Here is a 21,593-nt window from a genome sequence, read left to right on the forward strand (position 1 = left end):
GGGACCTGTGGGCGCTTTGCCTTCAGACTAAAAATTGCTCATTTAAGAATCATCTTTCTCTCTCTCTCCCCTAATTATAACATTAGTTTGGCATTTAATTTTTTCTGTCTGCCTGTCTATTTTATCTTTAGTGGCTAAAATGTGCATTTGCTTTTAAGCTACTTTCTGCACCGTAAAAAAAGGGTAAAGGGACCCCTGACCATTAGGTCCAGTCGTGGCTGACTCTGGGGTTGCAGCGCTCATCTTGCTTTATTGGTCGAGGGAGCTTCCAGGTCATGTGGCTGCGCCGTTTACCTTCCCGCTGGAGTGGTACCTATTTATCGACTTGCACTTTGTGCTTTCGAACTGCTAGGTGGGCAGGAGCAGGGACCAAGCAACAGGAGCTCACCCCGTCGTGGGGATTCAAACCGTTGACCTTCTAGTCCTAAGTTCTGTGGTTTAACCCACAGCGCCACCCACGCCACCCACTTTCTGCCCCACATGTACACAAATAGCACAAGAGAGGCCCAGAGAGCCTGATTGTCATGTATGAAAAAGAGTGGTGTAGTGGTACATTCCGAAGGGTAGGCACTCATCATGGCAATCACCAGAACTATGCCCCTTCCAATACAAAAATGCACTTCATTATGCAGGCATTATGTCATCAGTATCAAGATGGCCTTTTTTTCTCGCCATCCCTCCTATTTTGTTTAACATCCATCCTGAAGCAGTGATCTGGTGGACTCAAAAGCTTGCTCGTTATTTTGGGACTTTTTTTTGTCATTAAAAAAGAGGCTTCAAACTTTTTAAAAATAAAAACTGGCCATTTGGACTGTTAGCCAGGTGTGCTAATGTACCTACCTCTTCCTCAACTTACCTTCTTTGGTGAGTTTATCTGAGAAAAATGTTAGCTACCTGGAATGCAAGGGATGGCAAATTGTGCCCAGGATATGACATCATTACTTCTGTGAAATAAGTTGTGGTGCTTTGTAGTTGCCCGCCCTTGTTCCTGATGAAAAAATAAATAAATCCCAATGTTATTATTATGAGTATTAGGGCCGGCTCAATACATTTTGGCACCTGAAGTAACCTTGTTTTAATGGATATGCTTGCTATGCATTGTTTCTTCTTTCTTTTTTGCATTTCAATTTTTTGCAGTGAGTTTCCTTGGTTGTGAAAAGCAACATAAAAATCAATAATAAAAACCCAGCTAACTCATTCTGTGAGTGCCTATCCTTAGGACTGAAGATGGTCAGTGCACATGAAACAGTCTCTGGGCTAGGAGAACACAAAGGTGTATTCTGGAGAAGGGATGGCAATTTCATACTGCAATATTTTGTTGCAGATCACACTTTAACAACAACAAAGCAGCCAATGGAGACCTCCCTGGGGAGTGTTTGGGTCTCCCTCTCCTGCACCCAAGGCTTTGAACCTTTGGATCAGTATTGCCAATCGGTTTCAAAGTAGGCTAATACAAACAAAAACCAGCTGTTGGGCAGGGAAATTTGCTCAGGCTCCCATATCAGGAAAGGGTGTGCATCGGGCCAAGGCAAGGACACAACGAAACTTGCGGGCTCAGCAGATGCTCCTTTCCTTAAAAACAAGTAGTAAATTTCTTGGAATTAATATCCTCCCCCCACACGTTTTGACTCTACCACCAGCTCGGAGTTACTAGGGGGAGATTGGACACTGCGCCAACCAAAAAAACCACTTTTCCTGCACGTTTCTTTTTCCCAGGACGGCAGGAAAAACTCTTGTTACTTCCAGTTAGTTAACGAAAACAAACGTTTGGCTAGGTTTCGCTCCAGGGAGCTTGCAAGGACATTGCAAAAGAGTCCCCTGAACTTTGAACCGCGCATGCAAGCGATAAACAGGCGGAGTATAAATATCAGAGAACTGCAGCTGCTAACTAGATAGCTAGATTTGTTTTCCTTGCATGGTGTAGCTGGAGAGAGCACAAGCGAAGTCGAGGAGCAGCCAAGCGAAGGGTGGGGCCCGGGTAAGTCTGTTGTTTCCTTGTCAAATTCGCTTTTCCGATTTCTGCAAAAGTCGTTTTTTGTCTTTTTGTGTGTTGAATCGGGAATCGGTTTTATATATATTTTGCGCGCGCAAAGCGATACTTTAGTCTACAAAGTGTGATTCCCAAAGTTTGCCTCCTGAGAGGCTGAGTTGTCAGGCTTTTGTTATTTGTTTTCATAAAGGTTTTTTTGGAAAAGAATACAGTATATATATATATATATATATTCTTCCAGAATGTATCGGGTTCAGAGGTGCCGGAACAGAGGGGGAAAGGGGGAAAATCAGTTAAAGCTTGACATTAACAGTGCAATCCTATGCATGGTTACTCAGAAGTAAGCACAGTCGAGTCCACTTTGCTCCCATGAAAGTGTTTACAGGATTGCAGTTTAAGAAGTCTACGCGATGGGCATCCCCTCTCGTGCAGCCTTACTCACAAGTAAATATGCATAGGATCAGGCTGTTGTGCGAGTCCCGTTGTTTCCAAACACACTGTAGTTTTAGTGGGGGTTGACATCAACTGGCTTTTACACAGAGTAGACCCATTAAAACTAATGGTGACAGCTAACTTAGACCACACCCACTGGATTTAATAGACCAGAGTAAAAGTTAGTTGAACACAACCTTGTATCTTTGAAATAAATACGAACAGGGAATGATTGCACACTTTGAATTTTGACATTTGTCTTAATTAAATTGAATATAGTAAACTTAAACAGCTGTGTGCTATAACTGCAGTGGTTCCCAAAGAAAGGGAAAGGCGAGGGGTGGGGTGGGGTGGGGTTGGAATCCTTAAAAACAAGAAGTGGGACAGATTTATTGGGAGTCTGTTTATTCTGCTGCTCTGGAGGAGCCAGGGGCAGGAGGCATGTTCTGTGATCGGTGGGGTTGTGGGTGGAGCATTCAACTTGTTTTCTTTTCTTTTCTGCCAAAGTCCTGCCATGTGGGTTGGCCTGGGACTTGCCCTGGCTCTCTGTCTCCTCCCAGGAGGAGGGACGGAGAGCCAGGGTACCAGCAGCCGTTGCAGAGAGGCTCCAGAATGGCGAATCGGGGAAGAAGATCCTATGCTGGATTCCAGGGGTACCGTCACGGTGGTAGCCCTTCTTCAAGCCAGCTGATTCTTGTGCCTGTTGCAGGCTTCTAGGTAAGGACAGCCTGTGTTTGCATCTGGATTTTTGTGGGGGAGATCAGATCTTGTTGTCAAAAATAAGAGGCACGTTTATACACGTTTTCTCCTTATTTTCATTCAGATTTATGGTGTCTCTACTTTTCCATGACTCCCAAAAATGTTTCAGTTATAAAAGTTATTTTTGGCTCGCAAACTGAAACTTCTGGCTTCACTGCTTGGATTCTGTACTGCTGTTTGTAATAACAAAACTCCTCCTATAAGCTTCATTCTTCACTTTTGGATTTCATCCAGAGCTTGGATGAAACAAAAGCAAACCAGAAAGTGCTCAAGCACCACAGCACCACATGTTTCATAGGGATTATATAGCAGAGGTCATTAGTGCTTTCATGACTTCATAGTTCTCTTGCACTGTCCCATTATAAACTCCCCTTCAGGGGGACATCAAACCATTCCACTTCTCATATGTATTGTTTCTTTAGTAAATAAAATACAGCTGTTCAGATATTAGCAGTGTGAAAGTCCACAGTGCCCTGCATTCTTCAGATTGGGGTGAATGACCTCCAAAGCCTTATACTGTATGAGGGGGCGGTGGGAGACAGAACTGCTGATGCCTTGCAAAAGAGACCCAGATTGTTCAGGCTGTAGTGAGCAAGGAAAACCTGAGTTGCCAAATTAACTTCTGCTTTTCCAGTTTATTGTCCTCCAAGGGCATACAATTTGCAGCTTCTGTGACAGTTACAGAAAGGAGGAGGAAAATGACTGATCCATTTCCACATTATTTCCACTTTTAAAAAAGCAGCATATTGCACTAATTTTCAAGCATTAGTACAGTGCTTTTTGAGTAGGGGATGGATCAAAGGCTTTTTTGGCAGACATATGAAAAAGCTTTTAGAATGGCAATTGCTTTTGTTTTTACTTTTAACACAACCAGTTAAACAGTAAAGCGATTTGCCAAGGATATATTTTAAAATCCTAAATTATTTGAGTAGGCAAGAACCACGTTTGTCCCATATGGCATTAAAATATTCACATGCAATAATATTAATACCACTTGGCCAAATGTTCTGTTTTCTAATCACAACAAGCAAGCAAACTCCTTTGCAAATACCTCCAGAGCCACATACGGTATGTGGTAATTTGAAGTATCCATAAAAGGTCAGTACACCCTAGAAGATAGCATACACGACTAATATTTTACAGTTATGTTGTTGTATGCTGATCGCTTGTTTTATAAGTTGTCCAGAGACAAATAAATCCAGTAATAACAGTGGAAGTTTATAGATTCTGAGAAGCCACCATTTCATCTTAACAAACAATATAAACTGTCCTGAAGGAGGATAGTGCACTTAAAATATTCATTTTTCTCTCTGTGTGTCTCCTTTTAGATTGGAAGATTTGCAACTGAAGCTTGAAAGTGATGGCTTGGTAAATGTTTCATTTATTGTGATCAATCACCAAGGACACCATTCCCAACTGAAGTATAACCATCTAAGAGAGAAGGTTTCGGAGCACATTCCTGTATACCAGCAGGATGCAAAACAACCTGATGTCTGGACTACACTAAGTGGAAAAAAGGATGACTTCCTCATCTATGACAGGTCTGTATATAAAGGAAAAGCTAAGAGATCTAAACGAACCTCATTGGGCAAGGTTTTCCATAGCACTGAGAATAGGGCTGAGAAGGCCCTGCTTCCCATCCATATCAACCTTCTTTCCACCATAAATAGGATACTAGGTTGTCACCAACAGGCACATAGATAGCTGTATGTTAGGCAGAAGAATTCTAGTAGCTTAGCTGTCCCTTTTTAATCTATAGGTATGTGTATTGCTTTTGAAAATAAGGAAGCACATTCATTTATGTGAGTCCCCATCTGTGAGAACCCCAGACATGGGTTTATTGCCTTGGGACAAACTTTGCTGCTCTTGAAGGTTTTTCTTGGCAGAGAGCTCCCTGTACTCTTAAAAGAGGCTTGAGAAGTAAGAGGGTGCCTGGAGGGAGCAGAAACATGCTCACAGGGAGAAAAAGTGTCATGATTTGCTGTTGTAAGAGCCCGTGCAAATGCCATTTCCACCCCTGCAACCTAGCTATATAGGATTGGGGCAGCTGTGAAATGCTTGCAGTAGATTTTTTATGGATTATAACAGAACACAGGACATCTAGCACAACAGAAATTCATTTCTCATTTCCAAAAAGCTCCACGTAATGGGTGATAATAAACTTAAGTTTTATTCCAAGTAGATGCATTGAAATTAATGAATATGACTAATAGTTGAATACAGTACCACCCCATGAATTTATTTCACATTGATATTAAAACCCAGGTAACTTTCTTTCTAGGTGTGGCCGTCTAGTGTATCATCTTGGTTTGCCTTACTCTTTTCTGAGTTTTCCGTATGTGGAAGAAGCCATTCAGATCACATACTGTGAATCCAAGTGTGGAAACTGCTCGTATCTGGTACTTTTTTTTTTTTAACAATATTCTTTTCCCATTGTGTGTGCATTTAATTGAATAAACAGAAACCTAATCAAGCATGTTTTAGCTTATATTCTGGACGTGATTTTTGAAAATTTTGAAAGGTCCTTGGCTGCTATGGGCTTAATTTGTGGTGGAAACCTGCTATAATGCATACAGCTGAAGTACTCCCACATCACTGGATTCTGACTTACATATTCCCTACTGCTGAACCATTGTGCAGGCACGTCTTGACAAACTTTGTACCGGAAAGCACTTTGTAGCTCCTTCTCTGGAGCTAAGTATGGGAGCCCTCCTGAAACCCATTTGGAAGCTCATTGGAAAGCCAGGATAACTGAATAAATAAATAAAACGAATGGGTTGTAGCCAATGAAATCCTACTCACAGTAGACTCACTTAAATTCATGAACCTAATTTAGTCCTGTCCATTGACTTCAGTTTGTCTACTCATACTAGGGCTAGCATGGGGTACAACACTTTGGCTCTACAGCCATCATGCAAATAGAAAGTCTCTTCTTCTTAATGCCTCCCGCATGATACCAAAGAGCCGAAACCTGCATTTTCTTAACGAGTTTTGTGTTGATCGTAGTATTGTGAAATTTTACAAGTTGCTATGGAGAGAGAAAATTGTTAAATGCTTTACCACCATTCAATATAAGTGCATTAATTTTAAGGTTGTAATTTTACACAGCAGGTATATAAGAATCAGCTAATATTTTGCATATGTATTTAAAGAGCCACATACCTGTCTACCGAAACGGTGCATTTATGTTGTCTGCACTTTTTCCTTCCAGACACCAGAGATAGAAGAAATATGCAGGAACATTTCAAAAAAGCCAGATGAAAAGCCAGAAGAGGCAGAACCTCCTCCCTCTCAGCACGACCAGTCACCTCCCCTTGGCCATCAAGGCCAGAAACCCCATCACCATAGACATGGGCATCGGCATAACAACCGGCGCCATCAAAATAGAGGCGGTCAGGCAGGTAGTGAGGATGTTGTAGAAGCTGCCTCACAGCAACCAGCTGTGGAGGATTCCCCCCAGAGAAAGAGGCTTTGACGAAAGGGGAATGCTATTTGCCAGAGGCAGTTGAGCTGAAACTGGCAGGAGATGACAAGGCCCACTACAGGTAACTGATGTTGACATTGTCGGCACTTGCTGTTTGAAGATCTAAATAGCATAGCCTCCTGACACTGTCGTGGTGAGCTCCCATCTTCCTGCAGGTGACGTGGGCAGCTGTTGGCAGAGAATGTCATTGAGTCTTGCCAGTGACGATTGCCAACGGCTGCTTGACAGCCAGCAGCAGCAGGTGAGCTTGCAACTTCAGATGCCTGACAGTGAGTAGAAAGGGCAGAAAACTGAGCCTGAAAAACAAACTAAGCATCTTAAGACACTAAGGAAGAGTCCTCAATGTAGAATGCATTCATTCATAATGCAGGCATTGGTATCATCAGATTTTTCCAAGTTGATTGGAAGCACTTATTGGCAAGAGCCAAAGAGAGTTAAAATACATTGAGTGACTATTACATCAGTGAGCTTCCCATCTGGTACCGTTATGTGAATGTCTGAAAGAAGGCAACTTACGCAGCTTAGTCCATGAACCAATTAAGCCGGAGTACTTGAGTTTCATGTTTTGCAACTGTAGTTGAGTGCTATTGCTTAATTGGCTTTGTACTGAGTTGTTTGGGTAAGCTGATTTGCCTTTAAAAAAACAACAATGAAATTCTCATAATGGTATATAGATTTTTGTTTTTCAGTGCCCATTTAAAGTGTTTGCTACATTTAGTTACCTCATCTTTCTGGTTTCCTCTTCTACCATTCTGTTTGCATTTGTGAAGACAGAAGCATAAACTATAACCTAGGGGCTTCTGTTTGATATATAGCAACCAAGAACAGGGGAGGAGAATAAAGATGTGTTAACTACTTAAAAACAACTCTGGGTTGTTGTTTTTTTTGAAAACCAAGTAAATATATAAAAATGTGAATTTCCCCCCACTAAAACTTTAGAGCCACTTAATGATCAAACCTTATTGTAGAAGTTTATGTACTTTTAAAGTTTGTGTGCGATGGCTGATATTCCAAACAAAGGGATTTGCCAGAATTTCTAACACCCAAGTAATAGATTTTGGACAGGCACATTTAAGATCCTGTGGCAAGAAGATTAGAATAGACCATGAATCTTTTTGTGTTTTTGTGAAAATCTCACCAAAGCTAAGTATCACAGCTGTTTGGGGTGCAAGGTGAAGCTGTGATAGAATGAAACATGGAACAGGGTCAAAAACATCTGTTGATCAGATTTAAGTCTTGAACAATCTATCTCATAGTTCCTGTTGGTTTGTCATTCTTGTGCTGGTTTTGGTTACTTTTATAACAGATTAATGAAGCTTGTATGTTTCTCTTTAGCTAAATAGTATATCTCATTGTTAACACCTTGTCTTTCTGAAATGAATTTTTGAGTGTTTGTGTGTGGAGGATTTAGGCATGAAAGAAAATGTTCAACACAGAAACTGCTTAGATGGTGCTTGCTATAGTTCATGATGGTTTCATAGGGAAAGTCACTGCCCTACAAACTTGAATTTTTTTTATGGTGAACACTTGTTAAGCATGAAAGTAGTTATGAATATAACTGGAAAGCATGTTTTGTTGATGATGGATAAGAGAACTTTTAATAAACCAAAACAAGCAATTAAACTCTTGTGATACTTGTCAGTTACACTTCCTAAACAGACAACTTGTGTTTTCATGTAATTCTCAAAACTGTCAACATTTGAAATGGACACCTTCACCTTTGCCAAGCCTCTGTTCCAAGTTTCTGATGGTATTACGGAGAACTTCAATTTCCTTATTCTTCTCTTCTTGAAGATGCTGAAGCTTCTGCAGAGATTAAAGCAAATGCTTTATTTCCCATTAGAACTTGGTTCCAAGATAGTGTATATAAACAAAGGTGTCATTGCTTTTGAAAAAAATCTACAAATACTTTTCAAAAGTTTGTATGTATTATATGACATCCAGGCACTGAGTCAGCTTGGTGGTCCCACTGGAAGTTAGAGCACTTAATTAACTCCATAGTTTTTGCCTAAAACATAGCACAAACAATGAGGACGAGACCTATGATAAGCACCTCCTGATGCTCAAAAGTTGCTACATTTCTTTTTGTACCCATCTTGCCACTTCTATTCTACAGCCAAAGGGATTTTAAAAGGTTCATTTAATAATTCTGCAAAGCCTGAAATTAAAAATACCACAACCAGGGTACATTAATTATTGCATATTTTTCAGTGTTACAGAAATGGATGGGAGTTGCAGACAATGTCACCCTGATGCATGTGTACACAGTGCTTACATGTCATTAAAAATGGGGGAGTGATATAGATCAGGTCAGTCTTAAAAATGAACAGAGAAGCCATTTTAGATAGGGGATTTTCCCAACGGTTGGCACTCCTCAGAGGAATAGGAGAACTGGGCCCAATGAGTTACACTTTCAGAGATGTTAATATATAGGGATGAGGGCAAGACACAACATTTAAAGTCAAATCTCATTGTCAGAAATACTGTGCGCCATCCAAGTATTTAATGAAACCCAGACATTTAAGATATTAGAAAGTGCTGGAAAACATACCCTTCTGTAAATGTTTTGAGGCAGTGAAGTGGGATTTGGATAGGACTTGGGCATTTTGGTCTGAAGCTTTACCAATTCAGCATTGAACTGAAACAAAAACACATGTTAGTATGTTGATAATGGGGAAAAACCTATACAAATATTTCTACTTTAACTATTCTTGAGCCAGTGTGGTGTACTGGACTAGGATGGATGAACTCCAGGTTTAATCCCCACTTAGCCATGAAGCTCAGTGGGTTACCTTGGGCCAAGCACCCCCTTGGGCATAATCTACCTAAGAGGGTTGTTTGGAAAACTCTACAGTTTTGTTCACCATAATGCAAGGAGGATACTGCAGCTACAAAAGGGTGACCAAAATGGAGAAACTTGCATGAGAAAAGGCTACTTGGAGCTATTGGACTGGGGGGGGGGGGGCTTCCAAAGGGATAAGAGAGAGGTGCAAAAATTATGCATGGTGTTGAGAAGATTATTATACAGTGCATAGTTAAATTCTGGACGTTGTTACCATGAGAGATAGTAAAGGCTACCAACTTGGATGGCTTTAAAGGGAATTAAACTCATGGAGGATAAAGCCAGTAATGGATACTAACCAAGATGGCTGTACTGCCTACGTATCAGAGATGGTGCATCTCAGCACCCCAGTTGCTAGGGGACAGGAGTGGGAGAGCATTGCTATACTCCAATCCCGCTTGTGGACATCCCATAAGCATGTGGTTGGCTCCTGTAGGATCAGAATGCTGGACTAGATAGACTTTTGGTCTAATCCAGCCGGGTACTTCTTATGTTGTTAAATGTAATATAAATTTATTGGCTGGGTCATGCGTGTTTTGAAGTTTATAATTAAATTCAAAGGCAGCAGTGGGGAAATTTGCAACCATGTGACAAAAGAGGGTAAGGTAGATATTAAAACATTCAAAGTATGAGTACATTTTCAGTGCTGCTAGGAGCAAAACAAAAACAAACAAACCACCTCAAAATATTTTTCTTGCTCCCACTGCTTTTTCAGAAGTATAACAAGGAAACAAAAATTATAAGCAACATAATTCTAATAACTCAATCTGAAACTCATTTATTTAGATTACATCTAATTAATTTCAGTGGAAATTATTCTCAGTTATGGCAGAATAACAGCCTGCTATAAGGCTCTTATAATTTATCCAGTAAAACAACAAGCTAGGCTCTTCCTAAAAAGTTATACTTCCTATTCACAAGTTACGACTTGTATTTGCATATACTTCTTTATAAAACAGACCCAACCTTTTATCTTCTGGCTTCTATCTTGAGTTTCTAGTGCATACTGTACCTCTATTTGCAATTTGATTATCTCATCCTGTTTTTCTTTTTCTTGTGCTCTGAGTTGTTTTGTTAATTCTAAAATCTCCATATCTTTTTTCTCTATTAGTAGTTTGTGCTCTTTCTCCATGTCTTCAACTTAAACAAAATTAAAGTAATGTAAAAATTCATTACATTTAATCAAATGGCTTTAAAGTGATGAGAAGTGGTACATTAGAAAATGTTACTCAAAACATTTGCAAGAAAAGCTGGGATAATAAATAAGAAACCTTTTAATTTTAGATACAAAAAAATCAATCTGTAAACATTATTAAAAAAAACCTCAGAGGAGCAGATTCATCAAAGATGATGCTGGTTAATAAACAACAATTTTAGGGGATCCAGATAAGCTGGAATTTATCTACCATAGTTAATTCCCAGACTACTGTTCATTAGTGAAAAAGAACTGTGTAGTACCAAATATTTTGCTTTAAAGTGTGAGAAATCTCAGCATCACTCACATATAGTGTACACAATTTATGCTTACATTTTTTATTCATGTCACAGTGCAGCTTCCATTGTTCAAGCTTGTGTTCCTCCTCCTTCTTTTCAATTTCTCTCATGAGTCTATCAACCATATTTTTATGTTCCTATAAATTGATTTAAGCAATCTTTTAAAACAAAACACCCAACAGCCAAATTCTCTAGTTAGTTTAAAATAACAATACAATTAAAATCACGAGACTATACAATGTAGCATAAAGCTTTCCAGCAGCAGAGATTATAAAACAATAAGCAACTGATCTGTCTAAACAGATTTCAGTTGCCACAAAATTCCCTGAATCCTCTTTTTGACATGTATTTGAACTACCAACACTCCTTTCGGAATTAACTTTGGAAGTAATGAATTCATTCAGAGGCCAGAGAATCCAAGGTCTGATTTCCACTTATAGAACAGGAATAATGCAGCCTCTCCCATCACCTAGTTTACAGTGACAATCCTTTAAAAAAACCAGTCCTTTTTAGCTCAATAAGTCTTACTTTAAGAGCACATAAGATCACAACTTTAGTGGCAACAAGTGGATTTAAGTTAATTTAACCCCCAGATTATGGGGCCAATTCACACACCACAAAGCTTGTTTGCTTTCCCACTCCTTCTGGAAAAATACCAACTACCAGTGCCTGTGGGATTGCAGAACAGGAGGAAGGCACACTATGGTCTCATTCACTATGGTTAATCCATCCATTGGCTAGAGGGCTGCTGGGAGATTGTTGGTTGGACTTGTACCTCCCAGGAATATCATGCCAAGGTGAAGACCTGCCTGGACCTATCCACTGGTCAGAGAGGAGTAGCCAAACAGGAGTTTACTCTGGGCTGTCAGCTGGAAAAACACTTGATTCCAACTACCAGTTGCCTTCAGATTGCAGAAGTGAAGGAATCATAACAGCCTGAGAATATGAGGCTGCTGGATCAGTTGCAGCACCTCTATCCAAGCAAGATCACCAGCAAGGGATCTATGGGATAACGAGCCTCATATAACCAGCAATCTTAAGTATAATTAATGCACGAAGGTGTTAATACCATAAAGTAAGTTGTCCCACCAGGCTTAGCTATGTCACTTCTCCTTGGGAAGAATATTGGTAACCAAGCCTTTGTTACCACCCAGTCTACCTGTGAACTTGATGTGTGAGGAAGTCTGAGGTGGTTGCTCCAATTCAGCTGCATGGCTTTCACAAGCCTCTCTTGTGTTCCTTTACCAACCATTTGGGAACTTCTACCATTTTGTAACTAAGCCATGTTTTACTGCCTGTGCAACTTTTCTGACTGATTGCAGCCTTACTCCAGTTGTCAGTGGAACAAAATTACTTTGGCTGAACTTGTTTGCAACTTACAACTTTAAATGAAACTTGAAAAAAAGACTTAGAAAATGTAAAACCGCTATATGCCACATCAGACTACTAGACGGACTTCTTGGTCAGGTGTCTTTCCAAGCCCTTTTAATAGGGGATGAACCTGGGTTTGCATTCAAAGCATACCATGTGACTGTGACTGTAGTCCTTCCTTTCCAAAACGAAGGAGATTACACACTTGCAATTTATTGTTGCTATGCAGGATTATACATATTGAAATGGTTGTGACTTCCACCATGATTGTATAATGCACGCGAAATGAAGCAGTTAATATACTACCCTGCTCTTTTGGATAGATACATGGGTTTGTTTGTGATGTCAGAAGACGAGCCAGAAACAAATTAAGACCAAGTATTTGAAACCAACACTCTAATCTGATTATTGTCAAGTAGCTCATAACAATGAAGATGACAATGCCGATATAAGGCGGAGGGGGGGGGGGATCAAAATGAGAAATGGTCAAACAACAACTCCTCTCTCTGGAAAGTAGGCTGATTCGCCATACAGTCTTCCATAGAAAGAAACCTAAGGTTTTGAAGATAGATGCTCTCACCTGTTCATGGGATTTTAGTTTCTCTTCTAAATTATGAGCTGTGTTCTTCAGTCTCTCACTTTCATCTGTGTAAGGGAATTATTGACAGTCAGACTGGAAGAGAAATTTTGTACAGGTTCTGTACGAAGGAAGAAAGAAAGAAAGAAAGAAAGAAAGAAAGAAAGAAAGAAAGAAGTGTATATGGAATGAATAACAGCCCTTGACATCTTGAATGCTCGCTAGAGTGATGTATGGGGCTTTAAAAAAGTTAAGATAACTTCCCCTTCTTATTCTATTGTTGGATGATCATTTTAGGAATTTTGTATGGTATATATATATTCATTTTTCTTTGGCTTTTTATTGATTTTACCTGTTTGCACTTTATCTTGTTGAGTCGCTTTGATATAAAGCAACTAACAGACTGAATAACTACCGTAAATAAATGTCTATGCAAGTAAGCAAAAGAGGTAAGAAGTGAGAGAGTCAGGAACTTTATGAACACCTTGTCATTTTCCAGACCTATGCACTCACCAGCATTGTGCTGGATTATCTCCCCAACCACCCAGGTGACTATGCCAGCAAAAAAATGGATAAAGACATGGAAATAACCTTGTGCAACATCTGCCAATGACACACAAGCAGAGGTTTTCAACCAAAGCAGAATCCTATGCCAGACACACAAGACTGAGCTGTATGCAACTTGTATTGAAGAAGTTTAACAGAGATGCCTAAATACAACTACTTTTGCTGATGCATATCTATATGCATACTGTAGTCAACCCTTGTTGGAAGCTCTATTCCAAATACTGTGTCCACACAAGAGCAGTCTATAAGCACATTAAGAACAACATCAACACTGCAGCTAGCTTTTTTTTACCTCTCAAATTATACTGGTTTTCTATAGTTTGTTGGAGACCTTTAATCACATTTTGGAGTGTAGCACATTCTTTTAAAAAGAAAAAAAAGAGAAATTGGTACACTTGAATTACTGCAAAAAATTAATAATTATTAAACTGCATCATAACATTCAAAGTTATCTTAAGGTAAAGGTAAAGGTACCCCTGACCATTAGGTCCAGTCGTGGACGACTCTGGGGTTGCGGCGCTCATCTTGGTACCTATTTATCTACTTGTACTGGTATGCTTTCGAACTGCTAGGTGGGCAGGAGCTGGAACCGAACAACAGGAGCTCACCCCTTGCAGGGATTCAAACCACTGACCTTCCGATCGGCAAGCCCTAGGCTCAGTGGTTTAGACCACAGCGCCACCCACAAAGTTATCTTAGTCATCAGCAATAAATACTTCCTTGTTCTGGTGTAATGAAGAAAAATTATACAGGATGCTGTCTTTCTAAATCATACATCTTTGTAGACATCAATGAAATTTTACAAGTTTGCCCGCTATTTAAGAATCAGCAAAATAATTGCATTTAAAGAGGTGTTCTCAAGTTTCATAGGGCTTCTTGCAGTTTCAAGAAGTGAACACAAGATGGACCTCTGGCATCCCCATATCGTTCATGGCTTCTATACTTATAAAAATACAAAGCACTGCTTTATATTGAAATGCATGTACAGAGGAACATCTCCACGTAGCATTATAGACTCATTCTCTTTCCTTTTCCCTTACTTGCCACATAACAACGTATGCGACAACTCATATTAAAGTGATATCTTTTCTGTACCTCATAGGAAAAGCTCCAGTGGCCTTGCTCTTCCTAATCCCACCCCCTGCAAAATTGTCTAGATGAGAACAGCCAATGCCTTTGCACCTGTTCTAATTTCCAAACCATCTCCTAGATGGAACATATTGGAAAAACACACCTTGGAGATTATTAACTGATATTGATTCCTTGTTTTGACTTTTTTATTTTAAAAAAGAGCACCCCATTGCAGGGGTGCCAACTGGCCCTCAGGATTGTGGGTGCTTGCCTCCGCAATGCAGATGTGTCACATCCTGAGCGTAGTGCGTGTGATGTCACACGCACTATGTGCAGACATGTGCGTGTGACATTACATGTCCGCATTGCAGTGGCTGGTGGCAGCGGCTCCTCTTCCTCCTCCTCTCCGCAGCCAGCGAAGCACCCTTTTCCAGGAGGAGGGACTCAGACACAGAGACAGACAGAGAGACCCTGCCTCAGCATCCCAGAACCCCTCCACCTGCTGGCTTTTCTCATTGACTTTGTGGGTGCCCGGCCCCCACAATTATGGCTGATGTAGTGCACACATGCATTACATTAAAAACATTCTGCCTTCATTGCTATTGTTTTATTAACACAGAGACTTAATGGATAAGAAATTTTAGTTGATTTTTAAACAGATCAATAAATCATGTGATAGCATTACTTTAGGAAGACTATCCAGCACTTTTCACCAGCAAAGTCATCTTGCTAATGTCTGCTTGGTCCCAGCTCCTGCCAACCTAGCAGTTCGAAAGCACGTCAAAGTGCAAGTAGATAAATAGGTACTGCTCCAGCGGGAAGGTAAACGGCGTTTCCGTGCGCTGTTCTGGTTTCGCCAGAAGCGGCTTAGTCATGCTGGCCACATGACCTGGAAAAACATCGGCTCCCTCGACCCGTAAAGTGAGATGAGCACCGCAACCCCAGAGTTATTCGTGACTGGACTTAAATGTCAGGGGTCCTTTGCCTTTATTTGTTTTTTATTTTTTCCATAACAATACAAGTAGCAAAAACAATAAAGTCAAAGGAAAACATGTCAGCATAGCATGCCAATTCACAATACCATTTTGCAAAATAAGGCACATATTTTGGTCTTAAATCTGGAATGCATCAAATGTAGTGCAACCAAGTCAGGAAGCACTGTTCCATAATCAGATACCTATCTTATGTTAATATCCTATTGCAAACTTTTAATATTGTTTAAAATGCTAGCTAGCCCTGGAACAAGGGCAGGCAAAGCCAAGGCAGAATTTGGAGACTCATGGGCAAAGCTGGGGGATCAAGTGTATAATGGACAGAGCTTTTTGAAATATGGAGCTTATTACCTAGGGACTCCTCAGACCTACAGCAGCCCTAATTTATGGAGAAGATTCCATTAATATCTGCATTGCTTGCTTCCATCACATGATTTATTGGAGGACTCCAGTGACTTGCTAGTCCCTGTCTAAACCAGGAATGTAAAAAACCAGGCCTTAATAAGTCAAAAGCTGTCATTGTGTTTTTATATCATTCCCTTTCTTCGCAAGAAAAGCCTTTGTATTAGCAGAAGTTGGAATGGTTGGTCAAATATATCATTTGCCCTGTCAAAATATCTATGATTAAAGGCAGTTTCCCCCCAGTCTGCTGTAGCATTTGAAGCATGCTTCATAGGCTGTAAATTGTTCCATGCCCCCCCACGTGACAGTCCTTCTCAGCTCATCTGCAGATTTGCAGATCACTAAGATCAGACACACTGAAAGAACATTTATTTTACAAAAGCTATAATCCAGACATAGCCCTTCACAGAAAAATATAATCGATTTTAAGCATTCAGCCTAAAATGCTTCACACTTTTAGTACATTTTGTATTGTGAAATGAATTCTTGCAGTAAAGACAGGCAACCTATTATTCCTGTGATATATTACACAAACTGCTTTGAATAGAAAAGGGGCTTTATTCTTAGAAGAAACATCTCCACAACTGCTAAGTTACAGTTTTACTTCTATAGACTTTTTTTTTACCTGCCATAGTATATAAATTAATTTTCACATTTGTTAATATTAAAACTTCCTAGTGTTTTACCTAAGTATGCTAATAGACCTGGACAGCACTCAGTTTTCATATATCCAGATATGTGGAATCATTTTTCTTCCTAGCATACAACCTGTTGCAGGTACCAACATGATACCTGCACAGCACTTTAAAGAGTCTCATTTGAGTGCCAGCTGCCTCAGACCCTCCAGGTGTCCGCATTTTCCAGGGACCTCCCTGATTTAGATAAGCCATCCCGGTTTCTGATTTGATCCCGGAATGTCCCACTTTTCCTTAGGATGTCCCTATTTTCATTGGAGAAATATTGGAGGGTATAGAATTATCCAACACCTGAGCCATCTGAAGGCAATCTTGTATAGGGAAGGGTTTTTTTAATGTTTAATGTTTTATTATGTTTTTATATATGTTGGAAGCTCCCAGAGTGCCTGGGGCAATCAAGTAAGATGTGTGGGGTATAAATAGTAAAATGAGCATTATGGAATGGGACGTCCCTATTTTCATTGGAGAAATGTTGGAGGTTATGCTGTGTTCTCCAGATGCAGACTCACGGCATTATCATCAGCCACATCTTCTGCCTACCCCCTTTCTTTACTGTCTAACCCGATGATGTGTTCTGGAGAGCTTGGTTATCTTAATACAGTTAATACAGCTTAATACAGCAATGTGGAGGCTAACAAATTTATTATGCAATAAACTTTAATGGGCACAAGTCCACCTCATCAAATCTGTGGTTATAAAAACAGTGCCAAGGAATGCTTACCTTCTTTAGCTGATTCTTCCTTCATTTGGCTTGCTGTCAGTAACTTGTTTGTTTCATCTAACTGAAGACTAAGAATATTATTTTTTCCATGAAGCCCTGATATTTTCTGTAAGAAAAGTTGAGAATTCAAAATTTAACAAATTGTTTAACATTACCTTCCCATCTTCACAGTCGCTCTAAGGCCTGGGCAATAAAGTCTAGCCATGTGCTGTTTAGGCAACAATTAATTAGAGACCTGAGAGCATTAACCACAAAAAGTTAACCACAGAGCAATTATGGAAAGGTTTCATAGAGGACATACAGCTGTGTTTTGGGTGATGTCTGAATTCATCTGCTGACTTTTGTACTTTACTCTTTTTTTTTAAGCTGTTTTTCATTTTGCAATTATTTATTGTTTTATTTATTTATTTCATTTATAAATCACTTCCCATGAGGCACCCTAAAGCGATTCACAATACATATACATATATGTATATGTATATGTATATGTATATGTATATGTATATGTGTGGTGTGGTGTGGTGTGTGTGTATAACAACTGCATATATAAAACAATTAAACACACACACATATACAGTGCTTTTTTCTAAAAAAATGTTTAGGGGTACTCTCATTTTGACTCAAGAAAATCACCATTTTATAGTTCAAATCAGGAAAAATAAATATAGTAAATGGACAAAAGTACAAAGATTCACAAAATGTTTAGGGGTATGCGTACCCCTGCGTTCCCCCAGAAAAAAAGCACTGTGTGTGTGTGTGTACACATTGGCATAACAATTAAAGGATCTATACTCTTCTTACCTTTTCTATATTTAAAAAGCCCTCTAAAAGTGCATCAAGATTCACCACACTGATTTTCTTCATGACTGCTTAGCTGCACAATTGCCCAGCTGTCTCCTGTGTAATATACAGTGCATTTAAAGAGAAGAAAACAACAACGGATAGCAAAAACGTCTGAGCAAACATTTACAGGATTGCATTTGCTGCATTGTAAGGCCTTCTCAGCTATGAACTCATTGGATGGCACAGGAACATAGGAAGCTATCTTTGATCAAGTCACACCATTGGTCCACCTACCTCAGTAATGTTTACTGACTAGCTTACTGACTAGGCAGCTCTGCCTGGAGAGGCCTGGGAAATTGAACCCGGGGCTTTCTGCATGCAAAGCAGATGTACTACTGAGTTACGTTCCTTCCCTTGACAAATCACACTATTTTATATCAACCGTATCATACAACAGAGATGGGGAATCTCAGGTTCGGGGGGCAAATGGGGCTATTCAGGCTTCTGTTTGGCCCTTGGAACTCTCCCTAGCCCAACTCTTCACTGGCCCTTCTTTACAAGCTCCTTAAGTGCTTTTGCCTGAGTGTCCTTGAACTCTGATAATGCTTCTTGCTTGCCTGGCTAGAGGCTAGAGAGGGGTGTTTGAGTGCACGGAAACTAGCCTGTACAAAGGGAAATTTTATATTAAATGTTCTGCCCTCTTAACCAGCTCATGACTGACATGTGGCCCTCTGAAGGTTGCCTAGATGTAAGTTCAGCCTCCACAATGAAGAAGATTCTCCACTCCATTAATACAAAATAACGATGTGCCCTAGTTCAGTGGCGTAGCGTGGGTTGTCAGCACCTGGGGCAAGGCAAGTAATTTGCGCCCCTGCCAGGTAGGGGCAGAGAGCTGCGAGTGCGAGCGCCCCCCCGATGTTGCGCCCGGTGCGGCCGGCCCCCCCTGCACCCCCCATGCTACGCCACTGCCCTAGTTAAAAAATAAGTGATTGCTTCATGATGATTTGAGAGAAGATATGATAGCCCTCTTCCAATATCTAAAGAGCTGTCACATGGAAGATAGAGCAAGCTTGTTTTCTCCTACTCTGGAGGGTAGGACTCAAACCAGTGGCTTCAGGTTACAAGAAAGGAGATTCCAACCAAACATCAGGAAGAACTATCTGACGATAAGAACGGAGGGAAGGGAACAAACAGCTCCTCAAGTCTATCTCTGAGTGAGGTTGTTAGGATGCCGCAGAAGTTGATTCCCCAACTCCGGGAAATGTGTTTACTTATTAACATTTTCCTGCACCTTATAAATTATGCTCAGAGAGGCCAGAAGTACTTAACAGCCCCTTTATAACATGGTGACCCTGTAAAATGGTGGGGGCTGCCTTCTGGGGTCCGTAAACTCTGCTAAGCCCAGTGTGATTCAGAGCGCTCCCCCCCCCACAATGACCATTGATTCCCAGTTCAACCACAGGGTAAGGTTGATTTGATTCCCTGTCCCTTTTCTGGATGCAGATCTCCACTCCCTGCTTCTTGCCTGGCGGGGTTTGTGTGTGCCATTTTGTAGTTCACCTCAGGTAATAAAAAGGCCTTGGGCCAGTCACGACAGCAGGGTTTTCTGGAGTATGAAAAGTATAAAGTGCTATAATCTATAGTAGCATCCAGCTTTCATGGCCACAAATAAGCTTTATACACCGCAACAAGTGTATTAGTTTTTACGGGAACCAGAGAACTGTGTTTCTATTGCAGAATCTTGTTATTTACTATTATATTTTTCTACATGGCATTGCAATTTACAAAACACCCTGTAATTCTCGTCTCACTTAAATGCCTTGTTATCTTCATGGCGGCAGCAAACACTTCAACACCAGCCAAAGCTGCCCCAAGGGAAGCCAAAGATATTCCCTGCCAGGCTGATCGCTAGCATTTGTAGATTTTCTTCTTGAAATTTTTGTCTAGATGCGTAAGGCATTTCTTTCTGGAACGAACTATCCCTCCAGAGCAACAGCAAGGTTACTCAAAATCCTAAACCAAATAAGCAAAACATTCCTCACTGGTCAATCACTAGGAATGCCTGTTCATCCTCCCACTAAAAGCATGGCTCAGTTTAACCAAGGAACAATAAGATGGATGCATTATTTTTATGAGAAAGGACCATCATGCATTGTGAGTGAGGCTGACAAATTTTGAACTGGTTCTTTTAGAAGCAGGTTGTTTGGACTTGCTTGTGGCAATGAGCTGGTGATCATGTTTAGCCATAGTCAGCCAGAAAGTTCACTGGGTGACCTTAGCCTAATCCCTATTTTCTTAACCTACCTCACAAAATTGTGAGGTAAGAACCATGTAAGAACTTGAGTTGTTGGTTTTTTTTTGAGGAAAGGTAGTAACTACATAAAAAAGAAAGGAATAAATGGATGCTTTACCACCACCTTATTTCTATATATCAAAAGTATCTTAAAAGGCAGAAGAGCATGCTGGCCTGGTGTTTTCCCGCTCAGCTGGCAATATTCAAAAGGATACACTCATTCAGAATACATTTCGGAGTCAGTGAATGTGTTAGTATTGAGTGACAAATTGTATAGGGAACAGGGAGGAAGTGCATTGACTGAGGACTCAGAGACACAAGTTTGAGGGGAGGTTGGTGTTTGGGCCATGAGGAACTTCGGCATCCTGAAGTGACTTGTCGGAAATAGGAAGCAGAGTTGGCTCGAAAACTAGGGCAAAACTAAGCCACTACATACATACATATATATATATATATATATATATATATATATATATATATATATATTCTGAGACAGGTTCCCCTTTACAAAGAGAATTCCCACAAAACTGCTTCTGAGAACGTTTCCCTCAGAGTGACAGTTGCTTCCCTCTCAACAGAAAACCCACATAGCTTGCTGCTCAGAAAAGGCGGGAAAAATCTCTGCCTCAGGAACCAACGGATGGAGCATACCACTCATGGCTTAAATAGAACGAGAGGGGCATTTCCCCTGTGCTAGCCTGATAATAGGTTCATCCACACATTCCAAGTTGTTGGGAAAGGAATATGGACACCCCCTGCCCGGGTTTTGAGCTGCGCCCGAAAGAAACTTTTCTAGAAGAGAGCTGCCTGCACACCATACATTTAAAGCACATGCTGTTCCTAAGAATTCTGGGAACTGTAGTTTGTCCCTCATAGAGCTATAATTCCCATCACCCAGTTCCCATGATAGATTTTTGTTGTTGTTGTTCAGAACCCATTTCTTTGCATAGATCTTGTTTTTAAGACAGTACTGGTTTGGATAAAATTAATAACGTTGTTAATTTTCACACATATTTCTAGAATGGAAAGCAGTACCTTGCGCACGTGTTTGGAAGCTAGCACTTCTCCTTGGAGAAAGTGATTTATCAAAGCTGCATTTGAAAGGAAACCCTTAAAGTAA

At 40.3% G+C, this 21,593-nt stretch overlaps 2 protein-coding genes across 4 annotated transcripts; one reads left to right on the forward strand and one right to left on the reverse strand.

Moving 5' to 3' along the window:
* Positions 1-834: 834 nt before the first annotated feature.
* On the reverse strand, positions 835-21,593 carry CCDC152 (coiled-coil domain containing 152). 3 transcript variants are annotated; one of them, XM_079995186.1, is made up of 10 exons: positions 21,509-21,593; positions 18,199-18,294; positions 17,398-17,503; positions 13,809-13,877; positions 12,953-13,017; positions 11,036-11,138; positions 10,520-10,647; positions 9,217-9,303; positions 8,384-8,471; positions 3,215-4,290 (listed from the first exon to the last, which is right to left on the reverse strand). In XM_079995186.1, the coding sequence occupies exons 2-10, from the start codon at positions 18,259-18,261 to the stop codon at positions 4,196-4,198; spliced, it is 804 nt and encodes a 267-aa protein (XP_079851312.1). In that variant the 5' UTR covers positions 18,262-18,294; positions 21,509-21,593; the 3' UTR covers positions 3,215-4,195. The 3 variants fall into 3 exon arrangements, with proteins under 3 accessions (XP_079851313.1, XP_079851314.1, XP_079851312.1); XM_079995187.1 differs by lacking the exons at positions 3,215-4,290; positions 21,509-21,593 and adding an exon at positions 835-988; XM_079995188.1 differs by lacking the exons at positions 13,809-13,877; positions 21,509-21,593 and having other exon boundaries at positions 3,213-4,290.
* SELENOP (selenoprotein P) lies at positions 1,826-8,288 on the forward strand. The gene is made up of 5 exons (XM_079995189.1): positions 1,826-1,978; positions 2,930-3,139; positions 4,510-4,722; positions 5,463-5,580; positions 6,393-8,288. The coding sequence occupies exons 2-5, from the start codon at positions 2,937-2,939 to the stop codon at positions 6,654-6,656; spliced, it is 798 nt and encodes a 265-aa protein (XP_079851315.1). The 5' UTR covers positions 1,826-1,978; positions 2,930-2,936; the 3' UTR covers positions 6,657-8,288.

The sequence above is a fragment of the Podarcis cretensis genome (assembly GCF_951804945.1).
Source record: "Podarcis cretensis genome assembly, chromosome: 11".
Taxonomy (NCBI): Eukaryota; Metazoa; Chordata; class Lepidosauria; order Squamata; family Lacertidae; genus Podarcis; species Podarcis cretensis.

What these genes read in the sequence shown, in the direction of transcription:
- CCDC152 (XM_079995186.1), bottom strand. Translation starts at nt 18,261, where the DNA reads ATGAAGAAAATCAGTGTGGTGAATCTTGATGCACTTTTAGAGGGCTTT. An exon ending in CTGTGACATGAATAAAAAAT is followed by an intron (nt 10,648 to 11,035) that starts GTAAGCATAAAT and finishes ATTTTGTTTAAG; the next exon opens with TTGAAGACATGGAGAAAGAG. An exon ending in TAATCAAATTGCAAATAGAG is followed by an intron (nt 9,304 to 10,519) that starts GTACAGTATGCA and finishes TTTTTGTTTCAG; the next exon opens with TTCAATGCTGAATTGGTAAA.